The sequence below is a fragment of the Diuraphis noxia genome, unplaced genomic scaffold (genome assembly GCF_037042655.1).
Source record: "Diuraphis noxia isolate RWA-SAM2 unplaced genomic scaffold, SU_Dnox_SAM2 contig0004, whole genome shotgun sequence".
Classification (NCBI taxonomy): Eukaryota; Metazoa; Arthropoda; class Insecta; order Hemiptera; family Aphididae; genus Diuraphis; species Diuraphis noxia.
This window is the reverse complement of record NW_028301714.1, coordinates 21,074,116-21,092,706: the sequence shown is the minus strand read 5'-3', so window position 1 is coordinate 21,092,706 and position 18,591 is coordinate 21,074,116. Positions and strand designations below refer to the sequence as shown.

The window sequence follows — 18,591 nt, the reverse complement described above, 5'->3', positions numbered from 1 at the left end:
TAATTTGTGAATTTTCGTGATTTTTACGTATTTTGTCAAAATTCAAACATTGAATGCTTATAAAAAAAAATTGTGACTATGAATTTATTTTATTTTTCAACTGCTATTGTAACAATATGTTAAGAGCCTTGTATTAAATGTTCAAGCTTTTCTGCCTAACAAATAAATTTTTATCGATATTAATTTAAAAAAAACTAATAATGATCGAAAATTTCAAATGCCTATGAATAGTTCAACTTAAGTCGAAATTTTTTGAAAATTTCATGGTGGATAGAATATATTTATATAAATATTCGGTGAAAATTTCATGTATCTATGGTCATTCGTTTTAAAGTTACATCACAAACCAAAATCGATTTTGTTGATAAATGAGTGTGCGTAAAATTTCCCGTTTTTCCCTTAATTTTTAGTTTGTTTTTCTCGATTATTTAGAAAAGTATTAAGAAGTTTTTACTTTTGACCCCCCAAAGTACCAAATAGATTCACTTTCTGATCAAAAGAGGTACTGAAGTCAAAAATCGAAGCATTTTTACTGCCCCAAAACGTGATGACAGACAAAAAAAAAAAAAAAAAACACATCATGGTAAAATGGCTAAGGTTGTGTTGAAAATTATTATGATAATTGCAAAATGAATTTACTTGATTTCACTTCACTTCGTATAAGTCTAAACAATTTTCTATACATTTAATATAGTTAAAAAAAAAAAAATTTAATTTTTAATCGAATAAATTGTAGTCAATCATTTCCATAATTTTAATATCTTAGAACTTTTTTGTTTTTCCAACACAAAACACTAAAATTTCAGTCAGTTGGATATCAGAATGATAGATTTAATTGTGTTCATGGGCAACAAGAGGCAAATACAAGGTTTTATGTTTTTGTACGGAAAAGTTACCGACTTTATTATCCATTTAGACTGGCGCCAATAGGACTAGATAAATGACTGAATCGTGAAAAACATGACGTATGGACAATATGAAATCTCGATAGTATATTTTCGGAAGTAGAGCAGCGTAATCAGTGATAGTGGATTGTCTTTGGCATTTTTCTTAATGGGCAAAACCATATGATTCATAGTGTTCGATTGTCGCACCAGTTTTTTACTAAATTTAGCTGACGGGTTGTTGCGTTATGTCAAACAGTACGAAAATTAATTAGAACGCAAAAAATTTGATTTTAATAACAATTTGCCATTTTTGTAACATCTAATCCACGTGGGCTAAATATAACTCTAGATAAAAAAAATCGGATTTTGAAAGGATGTTTAGCGTTACCTTGATCATGGACTTATAGTGTCTATAGGTGTACGCAAATATCGCAACGCAGCAAAATCTAGTCATAGTTGTATACGATAATGTCAAGGATCGACTTCTGGTGATGTTTGTGGATTTGATCCACGTAATGGCGATAAATCGCATTCGTGATGATGGGACCGTAGTTGAAATATTGGGGGCGCTGGTAAACAAAGACGAAGATGATTATAATAATAATAATAATAATAAAAACTATCATCGATTAAGCGGAATTAGCCTATCGACGGTATCGACACCACCCAACTATAATAGTTATTTATTGAACGTTACGATGCTGGCGATGGCGACGTTAGGGCAGCGGTTTCGGTGGCGGTGGTTGTGATGCAAAATACCCACATAGTTATCGTCCGGGAGTATGGCGTGGAGGGTAATATAGTGATGATGATGGCGAAGACATGTCTTCCGAAACTTTCGTTTACTCTGCAACCAAAGTTTTGCGAGGTGTCGTCGAGAGAGGTTAGATAACGACGGACGGGTGTGTGGTGCAAACTCACACATACACGAGAACATTGTACTAGTAACGCAGTATAACGAGTTATTCCTCACTCGAATCCGATAACTGCGTATACGAGGGAGAGGTTTAGACATAATGGACCAGAACTAAGCCACCTAAACGACGGTCTCCATTAACAAATTAACCTTTACTTTGTTTACAAACACCGTACCCACCATCTCACCCGTACAATATAATAGTAATAATAATAATATTATATTACTATTAGAGTATTAAGATCATAATGATAACGATAATAATAATAATACTAATCATTTGACAGTGATCAGGAAGGCTAGAAGAGCCTACACACACACACACACAATATAATATAATATAAATGTTATATGTAACGCTCGAGATGTAAGTCCCCACGGTGGAGGTGTATAACGTCTGTAGAGGAATAATTGTTCAGGGTGGGGAAAGGGTTAAGGTACTTTTGTTATTATAAATTATAATATAACCGGAAGAAGGTGACGACGTGCCGACAAAGTCTTTTAGTACACCACACGTCAGCAAAATTAAATAACACACGTAATATATACTGTATAAATATAGTATAGAACCTAGTTTGTTATACCATATACGCGGTTAGTTGGCCAATTATTAGCTTGAGCGTTTAAAACGTGACGACGATACAGTATTATTACTAACGGTCTATTTGCGGACTAATGGGACATCATATGAATATGATATATATATATATATATATATATATAGGGATTCTTTCAACAGAGATCATTTATTAATAAAATTATATTTTAAAAAGTGTTAATAATGTTCTTGACATTTTCAACTTAATTATACCATAGTTTATCATTTTGCGTTATGACCAGTATTTTTTTTTTCGTATGAGAGGGTGTAACCACTGTCAATTTTTTATAGTAACAAAATTGAACATGACCAGAAATATGCAAAAATACGTTGTAAATTTTCATAGTTTTTTTTTCTAATGATTGTTAATACTTTTACAGATGAAGAAATATGGTCTTATATTACATTAGACGCTTTAAAAATGGCTTACAAAATCGTAATTTTTAGCGATTATTATTGTTTCCATTTTTAGTGATGCTATAAAAAATATAACTAAGACAAATGATGATCATAGTAACCTTCCTAATCTTCATATTTTATTCTCTTAGAATTTAAAACATTTGAAAACTTATCACTCAGATGATTCATTAATTTATCCATAGACATAGAACACTTACATCTATGTTATTTTATGATGGTATTGTAAACAAGATAAAATTATCTAGAATTATTATAATGTTTCAACACGAAAACATTTTATGAATTATCACAATATTATTGAAAAAAAATAAACAAATGGAAATGTATAATTTTTAAAAATATTTTCATATGCATGTATTCCAATAATTTATCTCGATACGAAAATATTTCCAAGTGTTAAATTTAAATATCACGTTTATTTAATAAAATTAAGTTAGTATCAATAAATAAATATTATTTTTCCGCTGTTGGTTTAATAAAATTAAATTAAAAACCGTGTATTTAGATGATAAATAATAAAAAATAAATAAATATTTACATAAAAATAACTGAATAATCATATCAGTTAGTACCTATAGAAGTACGTAAGAAATTGTAAATCGAGTCTCTTACCATTAAATACCATTTAAATTATTTTCGACCTTTATAAAAACATTTACTTATACATTAAGATGACAGATATTTTTTTAAATTTTATGGTGTATTGAATAAATTTAGTGAAACGTTAATAAACAACACACACTTTTTTAACACTGTTAGTTATATATAATAGCTACCTGAGCATAAAATCATATTTTTAGCATTCGTAAAATATATGCATGAAATAATAATTATTCTATTACTAAATTTTAGTGAGAAACACTAAAAGAAAAGTTTAAACTGGTATAACAATCGATCATTGAGATAGAAATAGCCAAAATCTTTTAATGAGCCGACAACAACTGTATTATGTCGTTGTACATGGTGGGATTTGTAATGTAATCATGTGGCATGGTCGAACGAAACTATGGTCAGAAAATAAGAATTAAAAAGTCTAAATTTATGGTGTAAATGGATATTGAAATTAGAATAAATCATGTTTTCACTATTAGTGTAAGGTTGGTATGCAAAAATCATAGGCGTGCCATTATTGTATGCAAACTCATCAAAAACGATTAAATTATTTTCTACCGAGTAGTTGTTGTCACTGTAATTGCAAGCGAAATACCGTTAAAAGGCGAAGCAGTAGCTGGCTGGATATTTTTTGAACTTTAAATGATAAATAAGATGAAATATGTATATTATATAGCGAATGACAGGTTATAGACAACAATAGATTTATCACCTTATCATAAAATCTCTGTGAATAATAATTGTCAGAATGACACTATAATGGAATAACTAAAATAATTAAGGGTACGGGATACACAATCTAATATTTCCAGGAACGCAGATCTAAAACTTGATCCAATCTATAGTACCAGTGTCAATTAAAAAAAGGAAGTAACGAGTTTTTAGTCATTTAAATAAAAAAGACAAATTGGGTTATCAATCCCAGTAACCTTAGCAGCATAACTTTAGCAGACATCGATCCAATCAATCCAACAAGTTTGTTGATAAGCCATTGGATATTTTGGATCATTTTAAAAATTTATTGGACTCCACTGAGGATCAATTTTAAATTCTGCTCTGGCAAGTACAAGTGAAACATGCAACTGCTGGTGGTGCTTGTTATTTATGATAAAAATGTTCTATATATAAATCGTTAGACACTGGTGGACAACTTGGTATTTGAGGCTTATGTCACCGGTAGATAAATTATAAAATGTAACTATTGGTTCCAAAATATTTTAGTCTTAACTATATACTCATTTTCTTCTTTAATTGTTATCAACATTGATTATATTACTACCAAATAAATCCTTATCTCTATGAAATAAATATATTAGGCTCATTGAAAATTTTAATGTTGTTAATTTTGGGACAAATTCGAAATAGTAACAGTTTACAATATAATAAAATAACGTGTTTAGCATAGATAAAATCAAATGAAACAAAATAAACAAGTGCGACCCAATAATTTATAATGATTTTTTTTTACCCCAATAGTGTTTTGAATCTTAAAATAGCCATTGAATATTAATATTAATATTTGAAGTATAAGTTTTTATAATAATTTTATTTTTGATAAAATATGTAATTTAGTTGATAGAATGCTTTCGTTATGTTTCATTTGTGTTATCTTACAAGTATAAACAATAATAACAATTTAATTGCAAAAATAATTTAAAACATTTTTTACTGAGTCACATTCGATAGTAAATTGTAAGTTGTAAGTATTTTTTTTTATTTTTTTTTAAATTTCAATGTTAAATAAAAACACTTGACTAACGGCCTTGTTAAAATAAACAGAAAATACGAAAAAGTCCACAGAAAAACTTTCGAGAAAGAATAGACAATTTGCCGGTAGTTGAGAATTAGTCAGTTGTTACAAATGTGATTAAACCTCCTTTTACTGAAACTTATTCACAGATGTTATAGAAGTTCTTGCGTATTTTCTTTCACGTTTAATCGAAATGCCTATTTTTACCCGACAGACATTTCATTAAATTTTATCTAATGGTTTATGATTGAATAATAAAGTTTCATTAAATACGGACACACGTGCATACTTACAAATGAATTAAAAATCTAATTTATCGTACAAGCTGTAAATTTTGTTTATGTATCATATTATTTTAATTAACCTAATAAAATTGAAAATCAGCGTGTTTATATTTAAAAGTAATTCAAATTAATTACCTTCGCGTTCAATTAAGGAGTTTTTTTTCATACTTCTTCTTATACTTCACCAATACCACGTACCTTAATATTACACTGAACGAAAATATTGAATGTTTTGAATTTAATTGGTGTTATCGATTCTATCGAAGTTGATAATATTTATGCGTACGTATGATTCTATTCTTGTTATTTTAAAAGTTTAATATTGGTTCATTTTATAGAATGTACGTACAATTATAATTTAATAATCAAGAATGGTGCTTAATGTAGTATTTACAATATAATAAAATCCTGCATTTTACTCTCATCGAAATGATGTAAAATAAAAACTAATAAATATTTGTCCAGCAAGTTTCTATCAAATAGACAGATTTTTATTAAAATTATGAGAATAATATTATTTGAATAGTAGGGAGTGACATTTTCGTCAGCTCAATTAGATATCATGTATACGTATCATAATATATGATTAAAAAATAAAATATAAAAATGACGGTTTAGGTTAGATAATAAAGATAGTGCTAAAGTCATACTGTATCACGAAAATATAATAAAACACTCTTAGTATAAGAATTTTTACGCGTTAAATTCGGTTTTGAATTGACAAGTGATGCGTTACAATAATATTTTTGACTAAAAATAATTATATTCTTCCATATAAATTATTATGTTCACCAATACAATATCGTATGTCAGTCATTGTAGATAAGTCGTTTATGACGTGCTTTACTGAGACCATTGTTGTAGTAATATTGCAATGATTATTTGGTTTTGTTTTATATTATTTTTTAAATGATGCCAACACACACTATTATTACACTCGTCGTTGCACAAAGCCAGACAACGTGGCTCATATAATATTATGTACACTACTATACTGTACACTGCACCCCAAAATTATGCAAAAACATAACTTCCGATTATTGTAATAATATCCAGTGGGTACGTATATTATACCGTGGGCGTGAAGGGTATTATGTTATAAACGTGCCCGGAAATTATTTCTCTAAATTTTATACAATATTGAATACATAACATTAGGTGCAGTGGTAAACGTTGCGAGTATATGATATTGTTACAATAATTGTGCGCACGAGTGTGTATCTTATTAATTATTTAGTCGAGTCGAGTCGTACATAGATAAATATGTGTACAAAGACAGCGTAAAACATTTCAAAGACGAAGGTATTATTGCTGCATATAATTATCGGGCTCCCGCGTTACGCGCAGCATTATCTCATATACATATTATTCGCAGAGTCAACAATTAACAACTAGAGTAGTGAACACGCTGATCGCTATTCTCGTGCACGCACATTTGTATGGAAAATCAACTATATGGCCTTTAATTAAACGACGATACCCGATGACGTGCAATTATATGATACGGACTTGAGTTATTATTGGTTTTTTGCACACCTTGTGTGCAAGCTTGAACCACGAGATCTTCGTCAGAATAATGTACCTTCAGTAACCGAACTGAATAATCGTGATTCTATTAAACTCATGTAATTGTGGTTGTACGAAACCCTGAACATGTCAAGTCATCATTCGCATTGGTTTGTTTTTTGTTTTTGTGACACGGCGCTCTGTGTATGCAATTTAACAGTACGCCCCGCGAAGCCAAAGCAGTAAATAATATTCTCAACATAAAAGTACCTCGCATTTACAGTTATTTCCACTACAGTCACAAATAACATTACATTTATAATTTTTATGTTAAGTTTTATTATTGCATTTTACGTGAAATTATTATTATTATTACTTGTATTTTTATATACCGATTTAATATAACTAATTAAAAATGTAGTAATTTTACATTATATCTCTTCAAAACTCAATTCATTATATAAATAGTTGCACTTAAACAAGAGTAAAAAAAAAAGTGGGTAAGTGGATGTCGCTCTGCTGTACATTAGGTTGTGGGGTGGACCTCTGACTAGGGTAGGTTAGATTTGAATGCAATGATAGGTATCATTGTATACGAAAAACGATTCTGAACGGAGATGATTTGTCAGTCTAGGATATATTATATTTAAATATTGTCATATATTCTATTTTGAAACAAATATTTTATTTTTCAATTAGGACGCATTTCACATAAGGCATGGTTAATTAATTTTTCCAAAAACATTGCATGTAGTTATCATAATTCATAATACCTTATATTATCATAGATATACTCATAGAATAAGAAGATAAATCGTTATCGTTACGCGATTTCATAAAAATTTAAAACTAAAACGCTCAAAACATTTTTCCTACAATGGCGCTTCAAATTTTCTCTATAGCTACTCGAAGAAAAACTTATGGAAAACATAGTGTTTTATTTTTAATCCTTAGTTGTAAACACAAATTTTTTTATGATTTTTCAACTTCAAAATTATTTTCAAATTTTCGCATTTTCGACAGATTTCGTAAAAATTTGAACTATAAACGTTTATAAAAAAAAAATTGTGACTAATGATTTTTAATTTTTTTTAGCTACCATTAAGAAAAACTCATAAGGAATCTTGTATTAAATTTTCAAGTATTTTGATAGGGCAAAAAAATTTTATCGACACTTCAAATAAAAATTTTCAGAAAAATTGTAAATTTCAGTTGTCTATAAATATCTCAAAAAAAAAAATCAAAATATTTTGAAAATTAAATCATGTTAAAAAAAGGCGAATGTAAATAATTGGTATAATTTTCAAGTATCTACGACTTATACTTTTTGAATAATAACAAATATTTAAAATCGTTTGAGGATAAATCGTTATCGTTACGCTATTTCGTAAAAATTTAAAATCAAACGCACTTAAAATTTTTCCTATAATGATGCTTCGAGTTTTCTCCATAGCTACTTGAAGGAAAACTTACGGAAAACTTAGTGTTGTATTTTTAATCCTTAGTTATAAACACAAACATTTTCATGATTTTTCAACTTCAAACTTGCAAATTTTCGCCCTTTCGACAGATTTCGTAAAAATTTGAACTAGTGTTATAGTTAAGTAAATACTCCTAAGATTTTTTTTTATTTCTCCAACATTAAAAAAGATATTTTTCGTCGGCAGTTTAAAGCAACATTGCTTAAATAATTCTTATGATTAAGTAGTCCTAAACTAACTTTAATTGCCTATTTGATGTTACGCCGTAGGGTCGCTATCCAAATGTTATAAAAGGTTGATCAAATGTATACAAATTACGTAATAAACGAACGTTAGAATGAAAATTATAGTAATTTATCCATAAAACACATACATACAATTGGTGCGAGAAAAACGACTCAAATTATATTAGGAATTTAATCGTCAATATTAAAATCCAAGCACGTATTCTCCATTCGCGTCTAGTAGTATTTTATTCTTACTTTTTTTACGTAGATTGAAGATTTTTTTTTAAATCTTAATATTACGATTTTTTTACAGATAAGTTCTTGTTTGACTTCATAAACGATTTAAATAAACAAAAAACAACACACACGATTTTATAGGTCAAAGAGGTTGTTATAGGTTTATGCGTGAACATAAATCTAATAGACACGAAAACAAAGTGGGTAATTTAATACGTGTAGGTATAGAACATAAAAATGGACAGTGCGCGTGGGTTCGAGGTAAATTTAAAGTGTTGATATTTAAATAAACCTCGGTAACGATTCCGGTTTAATAAGTCCATCGATTTAAATAGGTTTACTCATATATTATATAACAATACACGCTACCATTTAAATTGCGCACATCTATATTTACGATTTTATGATTATTGATATTATATTTTACCATTTGGAAAAATCGGTATTGGAAAATACGCGTGCAATATAGGCAAATGAGGTCCAAAGGCGGTCAAAGATTAAACGTAATGACATTGTTAATGACAAAAATGACAATATTCGTGTATAATGTTATTATTATGGTTTAAGGACCTGATAATAACGCTGAACGCTAATATAATTTATTCTCTGGGAAAAATATCCGCATAAAACATATGCGTGTGCAGATTACTTAACAATGAATATTACGAAAAACGAATGAATATATAGATAGAAATCCACTATTTGATTGGTTGTTTACGTCGTTATTGTTGATTGCCATCATCATGTTGTTGTGTGACCGACCGTTATTTTAACACAATATTATAGACATATACATTATTATACCAGTGGTACTTAACAGGTGAATATACTTCGAAAACGAAACAATAACACAATGAAAACAAAATATATAATATGAAATATTGGCGGGTCATACTTGACGTCTGGGTGGGTTTCGAGTTAATAATATAAAATAAAATTATATAATGTATTATATTATACCATATTATATTCGAATTACAATTATTATTATTTACCGTACCGATGGTACTGAACTGCAAAGGACTCATCGACGCATAACGTTGTACATGTCAATATACGCACTATATTATCGTCGACTTGGGTTTTTTTTGTCGTCGATCCGGATGGAGCAGATGATGTGGAGCGATTCGCATTGTGCGCTTTATTCAGTTTAATGTGTATAATGTATTTATTTTTAGTTTCGTTCTTGTAATGAATAATGATTTCGATGTAATTCTCAGTTGTCGAGTTTTGTACTTGAAGTCTACATACACACACATACACCCGGCTCGTTCGTTTTTAACGTTTCCGATGCAATGTAACCGTGTTGCCGTGCACAAAAGGTTTGATTTAATTTAATTACATTATGTATGTATCGACGTGACAAGAACGAGCGCAATGTGCCCCGTTAATATTACTGTCATTATAATATTACATACGTACAGATGTTCAAGTACCTACAAAATTGTATTATGCGTTTTGTTTACTGTATTATAACCACAGTGGTAGAAATAATTGTTGCGTGCGTCCAATATACCATCGTTTCAGTGGTTAAGGGACAAGGTGGTGGTAGAGAGGAGGAGGTTATAGGACGTGTGCACGCGGTTACAGGTCGATGACGACCCGAGATAATAGCACGTGACTTTAGATAATCGTATGTCGTCGTCTTCATCACGCGTGTCAGACGGCCGGAAGGCAATTATATAAAGTTACGAATTTAAAACGGATTTCGTGATGCAGTTTTGGATCGACTCAGAAACCATGACGCTTAATCGACGGAACTATTCAAAATACTTTGAGTTTGTGGCCAACTCATAAACTCGAAAACATACGCACACACACAAGAGCACTTTTGGGTGTAACTGACAGAGCTGAAAGTTTAACATTAATATTCCTTGCAGATGATTTCGGAGAAAATGGGATGTTTTCATCGTATTGCAAAAAAAATAATAATTATATTAATTTTGTATCAATAATAATGTAAAATTGAATTAAAATGTATACTAAAAATAAATCCAACAAAAAATTGAAGTAAATCAAAATATTAAAGATTTTTAACATTTTCTATATTATAATAATAAGTGATACCTACCATAATATAATTTACAGAGTTTTTTTTTTTTTTTTGGAATTCAATTGTATTCTTTTTAATTACGCCATTACCTTTAAATTTATTAAATATTTTTGACGGAATATCAAATAAAATATCTAGTTTTAACTGATTTTACGAAAATATATTAAAATACATTAGCTGGTTAAGCGAATACAGGTCAAATAAATTATTCAATTATAAAAATGCATACAAGTAGTAAAGAGTTCGGGTACCCAAGATCGTAGCTAATAAAGAAACATGTCATGGGTATCTTCTATTAATATTATTATTGAGTTATGATTAGGATAATATACATAGGTACAAATTTATTGTGTATTATAAAACAAGTTTGTCATTACTAATGTAATGGTAATTATTAATCCACCATCCAATTTATTTTACCCAAGAACCATAAAAAAATAATAAACTGATCATTTTGAAAACGCAATTTACATTACAAGTAAAATTTTTCAATAATTCAATGATTTTTACAGTCGAGAGATGCTGTTTATTAGATAAATGTAAAGATATATTTAAGTATAGACAGTATAATGAAATATATTTTCGATATTTAACAAACAGTCTGTAGACGTGTTAACAAATTTGATGGAAGACTAAAATTAAGTTTAAGAAAAATAAAAATACTGTATTCAATATCATATTTCAGTAGTTAATTTTGTGCCAGATGCCTAGTTTGCCGGATTTTAGGTTTAGGCTTTGAATATAATAGCATAATATTTCATTTATTATATAATAGTATTTTTTGTGTTGTTCACTTACCCAAGACGTCTAAACAGCTGATTTGTTTTTGCATCTCGATTGTGTTTACTTGACACATATAACAGCCTTTGTCAGTTTCTTCCACGTCTCTTATATGTAAATACCAAGTTCTGTAGTTCTCATGACTTACGCTGAATCGACCATTTGAAGCCACTACACGCTCGTGAAACGTTAATATTGTTTGATCTTCGGCTTTCATCCAACCGATCTAAAAGAAAATATTAAAACTTTAGATCGTGGGTTTAAAACATAATAAATGGTACGTTTTTATTTTTTTTATTTTTCCATATACATGTGCTTTTAGTTATATACATTTGATACATTGATACAATTTGTTGCATTTATACTATGTACTTGTAACTTGAAAACAAGTAATACATATATATATATATATACATATATATATATATATATATATATATATATTATTTATTTTTAAGCTCTAATGATTTAATGATTGATATTGTCAATATTTCATGTAATTATGTTTATTGTGTTTTCAAACTTTGATCATTCTGCATTCGATCTACATTCATTAAGTTAAATTTTATATGTTTCATTAAGAACTTCAATGTCTTCAAATAAAAAGTTTTAATGAACTGAATTCAATTCAAATATATTTTACTGGTGGTTTCGAATGTTTTATTTAAAAAAATAAATAATGTTCTTCAAAGAAAATTAAATAATCGTATTATCGTTAACCCCAATAACGCGGGTGTAAGAACAAAATTAATTAAAACTAAAAAACCATTCAGGAGTAAACTTCGAAGATAATTGGAAACTGTGTGACTTATGTTTGTGTACTATACTGAGTTACGTTACGTGTTAATTGTTTGTTTTGAAACGGAAATTCGGACGAGATGTGAGACACTACATAATTGTTAATTAGTTGGTACTAGGAAGCATTGGCGGAATATAAATTTTATTACTTATTCAAATATACGAATAGAGCGAAAAATGGTGGCCATAAAATGAGCTTTTTATTTTTTACGGCAAATCATACGAAGAAAAATGACTTCTTAAGTGCGAATAGCGGCCGCCGAGTTATTCGAAAATCGTCTTCGTCGCCACTACCACGATGTTTCAACAATAATAGTGCTTTTGAGTATCGTCAAAGGCGCTTGAATGTAAAAATAATAAAAACAATTTTCTTCAATATCAATTTCAGTAGCGTATTCTGTTATTTTCGCTTTAACAGAAACGGTATTAACGCGGCAGTAATCGTAAAATAACGTTAAAGTTAAATAAACGTATAATAAATAATACCTATATAAATAAACATTACCGATGAAAAAAATTCTATCGTAGAGGCTAGAGCAAGTAATTTTATACAGATTCAATACGATCTCGTGTTCTAGGGGATTGTGGGGTTGGGATGTGTGAGTAAGGGTTGAAGTCTCATATGTAAATAATATTATGATGCAACACGTCTACTTTTTATTATTGCTTGTTTTGTGGACCCAGTCGTCTCGTACTGTATTAGAATGTCCTCTTTACGCGTGACATCGACAGGCGGACGTGTTTGTCGTCATCGGTTCACTTTTATCTCACGGAAACGACGTTCACATTAGGTCGGGAGCGGAAACAAAAACGGATGGCTGATGAAATCGAATTAGGAATGTGTGTGTGTGTGTGTATCTGCAGAGACGGACTCGTTACGTGATTTGTCCGGTCACCACGAGCAACGGAAAATTACCGTTCAGCCACCTAACGCGCAAACGTCCACCGCCGGAAGTAATGGGCAAGTCTTGCACTAGCCAGCAAACGTCAATTGCGTATATTATTATCATTATTATTATTTTAAAACCGTGTACACGAAGAATATACGAGTATGTATTGCATTTTGTGAAGTTCAATCGGTACCGCGAAAAAATAACCACGGAAAAAATAACCCCGGAAATTTAGACCCCGAAAAAAAAACCCCCGAAAAAATAACCACGCGAAAAAATAACCCCATAATATAAGTTTTCCAATTAATCTCAAATCTATAAAAAAAAATGTATTTTAATTTAAGAAAATGTTTATAATGAGAATTTTTTATTTATATATTATTGACATTATTTTACAAATTTATACTTTACTACCAAATTATTATATTATATTATAAATTGACAAATTGTATTGTATTCCTCGTTTATAATGAGAATTTTTTATTTATATATTATTGACATTGTTTTACAAATTTATACTTTATTACTTACAAATAATTTTTATTATAGGGTTATTTTTTCCGGGGTTATTTATTAGGCAAATCAGTTCAATCACATTGTGTTAGTAGGTAAGCATAATGCATATTATATTATAATCGAAAATTGGGCTCGACCACCTCGAACAGCTACAACACAGATGGTCTTGAGCTCCCTCTTCCCAACAGTGTGTGTCATTTTAAATATAAAAATACGCACACGTGTCTGTTGACTACGCTGTTCGAGAAACTATACATATATCGAAAACGATATGACTGACTGATTTTGATGATGCCGATACATGGATCCATAATAATATCATAATAATGTGTATTTTTTACAAATACATATACTACATACAACGTTCCTCTCCTACTTGGTAGTATTGTATGTATATACTGAATTTCATCGAAATTATTGTGCTTTTAAGCTACCGAGGTTATTGCTCGTGATAATGCACCGCGAAGTTATGAATGTTGTAATACAATTTTGTTTGCTTACTATTAAGTTAGGTTTGCATTTGAGGTATTTTATATAAGTGAGAAAAAACTCGCATAACAAAATTAATGTAGATTTTCCAAAAACCCTAAAACATAATTTACTATAGAATTAGCATATAAATTGTGAATTGTTATATTTATATTATAATTATTTTCTTCGTTGGATAAATAAAAGAATGATGGAAAAATAGATATGAGTCTTGTATGTGTTTTAACAACTTACTGATTAAACCATAAGTAACATAATATTATTAAAATGAAGTATTTAATTAAAAATTTTTCTATAAAACTTAAATATCTCGCATTATTGAATGATCGATGCGGACACCAAGATCATTTAGCATAGGTCATAGACCGTTAACTGAATCATATAGCTTGATTTCGCCATAATATATATTGTGTCTATTCTACATTGTTATTCACCCATAAGATTTTCGAGTACTCTATAAATTACTAAATTTTCTTATAATTCAGATTATTTAACTGGTTTTAAAATAAGTTTTTATTCATGTCTGTATAACGTATAAAATCGTATTTGTATTAAGCTGGTCACACACTACGGTTTTAATTGTTCGTGTACGGTGTACGGTGTAGTTCGACATTTTTAGTTCGTACACTGATGAACGACACACACCATCCATTTAATATCTTTGTACGATGTTCGAACAATACGGACCGTTTTTAAAAAAATGACCGAATCGACCACAAACTATCAACATTATTATCAACGTACTAGTCGTACTAAACGTACTTAACTATAGTTGTATTTGATACTAAATAAACTAAATTTATATTGTACAATAATTATTGTTATCAGTACAAAAATAAAATCTTGAAAATAATAATATTGGGGTTATTTATATATGCTATTTTTAGTTTTTAAAACTGTGTGGTTTTAGTTCGAACACCGAACATGGGCACACACCTTCGGTTTTGTCCATTCCAAACACCGAACACGGACAAAAAATCAAACTCTTCAGTTTTCATTCCGTATCAGTGTACCGTGTTTTTCATCCGTTTTATTGCCCACACACTATCAGTGTACGTTGTATGAACTACACTGTACACCGTTCACGGACAAATAAAACCGTAGTGTGTGACCAGCTTTAGGTAAAAATTACTGTAAATAGAATTGCATGATATTTTACCATAAAATATAAAACATAAATATATTATAACTATATAATATTACCATGATACCAGATAGTAGCTGCATTAAATAAATATAACAGTAATCCATCGAATGTGGAAATTACATTTGTAAAAGAAAATACAAATTTTTTCTCCCTAGATACACTTTCGTATAACTATCAGCAGAATGATGATATTAAATTTCAATACGTGAACAACAGTTGACGAGCTTAGCTACATTTTGAATTATATAAACAAAATAAATAGTACCTAGTTGATAAAATACTGAATATGTATGGTGTACGATATTGTGTGAACATTTAAATAATACCTTTTACTTTCTTTAGATCAATAGCTGATTTTGGGTATTACGAATTAAATTAAAAATAGTTAATCTAATCATTCTGTAGGAACAAAAATCGTAAAAAAAAAGACACATTGTAATATATAACACAACTAATTTCACGCTCTACACTAAAATATACCAATCATAAATTATGAAATTGTCTCACGTGAAGTCTTGATCGTATTCGTCGGGTTTTAAATAAAATATAGCCGTATTAGTTTAATTTATACGCATCTGGTACGCTATTGTTTTGATATATTTTAGTATATTATCATATATTATCAGAACCTACCGAAATGAGTGAAACCAGATTTGCGTCACCTTATAGCTGCTAATAGGTATTTGTGCAGTTGAACAGGATGCAAATCGATCATTTGGAGGTGATTACTTTTATACGTTTCAGCAAAATTTAAATTTTTCAACCCTGGCATTTTAATTGTTATATTATGCTCGTGCGACGACGATATTTTTTTAAAATTTTTTTTTAGGAGTGCTTAGAGGTGGAGGTGGTTAGTAGAAGGGTGGTGGCTTTAAGTTTTGCATCTGTTGCGTTTTATCGTCCTGACAAGTCTGTTACCTAACGTTTTCATCCTGTGTTCCGCTTTAAACGGTTCGTATAGTTAGTAATACGCTATAAAAATATTTTACAAATCTGTGTTTAGCCCGTTTACAAAAAGTAAATAACGCACAAGAACCTCATTTTATTCACAAACTCATTGAGATAGTTATAGTATAAACCACTTTTCTTTCAAACTAATTAATCAGTTATAGCCATGACTGTAAATTTTGATCTAATTCAGTTTGGTAATGTTTTTTGTTCGTTTGACCAATTATTTCGAATATATTTTTTATTTTTATTATTATTAAAAACGTTCAAAGGCATAGAGTAATAAGTAGAACAAATTAATTTACAATCAAAGCTACATAAATGTAAATCAATATAAAGTAAATACAAATATATTATAATATTAATAGTTAGAGATTATAAATGACTCATTACCTACATTGCATTTCTAAAGAGAGCAAAAAATTACAATAGGTTGATAAGTACAATTACAAAGAAGAACCACCATTATGCGAAGTATGTGGTGTCCAAATATCAGTGAAACACATAATAACAGAATGCCTAAAATACCAGCAAGAACGTCAAAACACCGGATTGGACACGACCCTCGACATCGCATTGGGACCCAATGCTGTGGAGAACAATAAGATGATCCTTTTTTTGAAGTCAACAGGTCTTTACAATTTAATTTAATGATTCACATTTGTTTTTTTCTTTCTTATATAAATACTTAGAAACCATACTGTTATAACTTATCTTTAATATTGTAATCCCCTTTAAAAAAAAAAAAAATGTTGTAAAAATCTTAAACCACGTAAACATACCACAACTGTAACTAATGGCCATGTAGTTGCCGAGTTTCTATTTGATCAATAAAAAAAAAAAATTACAAAGAAATTTTCAAACCGTATATGAGTAAATAATAAGTATTATATATTTATATGACAGTGTTATTGGTTATTTATCATTAATGTTTGAAACAAGTTTTTAATCTAGGTAGAGAGAAAAAAAAATCAAATGTATTTAGTTTATCACCCAACATTAACATCCGGTTAACCGGAGCGAAAAGACATTTGTGATATTGGGTACATTAAGATGAGGGATTGAAGACAGAATTTCTAGATAGTCGATTTTAGAATTTAACCAATGAAAATCAGAATAATGCCTTCTAAATTTTAAGGATTCTATATAAAATTCTGTAGCTACCATTGCTAGTGATATATCATCTTTATGAAATTTATACGCCAACATATGTAGGAATCTGTTCTGAATATTTTCTAGTTTTTTTTTTAAGGTAATTTTGATTAAGATTCCAAATCAGAGGTCTATATTTAAGAATAGAGCGTAAAAATGAAAAATAAAGGACTCGAATTGAGACATTGACTTCCATCAGGTTTAATTTATTATTTAAAATATTATTATCTACAGTGTCAAATTCTTTTTTAATATCTGGATGATAACGATCTATACGTATTATAGAATATTATCAGTTGAGGAAATTTTAATTAAATTACTACAGAAAAAACTGGATCTAATATTGTGAAGCGAAATCATTTTGAATACTGTTCATTTGATGCAAATTTAACCACGAGAAACATTCAAAAATGATATTTTCCACAGTAAGACAATTACTATGCACAATAAGCCTATGTCACAATTTTCGAAGCGGTTTGACATAAATTGAAATAACCAATCATTAAGAAGTTAATCTCAAAAGGGTAAATACTATAGATATATTCGATAGTTGCTGTAAGATCAATATACCAATTAACTGGTTTAGAAGGTCGAATATAGCACGTACCCAGTATAAATTTATTTCCATTGCTGTATCTAATCAATACATAGAGTTGTTCAACACTATCTATAGGTATTTCTATTATTTCGGCTTAAAATCGTTTATGCACACATATCAGCAGATCATCACCGCATATTATTTTCGTTCCGTTGCCGTCTTCGTGAATAATATTACGAAATTGTGGGTCTCAGAACGGTGAACTTTGATAATGATAGATTGATTGCTAAGTGATTTTATTCACACACTACATATTCAATTTGTGAACAAACATCGTAGTATAAAAGGCATTTAACAGTTTC

General features: G+C 29.3%; 1 protein-coding gene across 1 annotated transcript in view; it reads right to left on the bottom strand.

Moving 5' to 3' along the window:
- LOC107166231 (lachesin-like) overlaps nt 1-18,591 on the bottom strand; it is a 249,005-nt gene that overhangs the window by 132,396 nt on the left and 98,018 nt on the right. Inside the window, exon 4 of the mRNA XM_089227405.1 lies at nt 11,770-11,977. Coding sequence (XP_089083531.1) covers nt 11,770-11,977 — 208 coding nt within the window. The remainder of the gene's footprint in view (nt 1-11,769; nt 11,978-18,591) is intronic.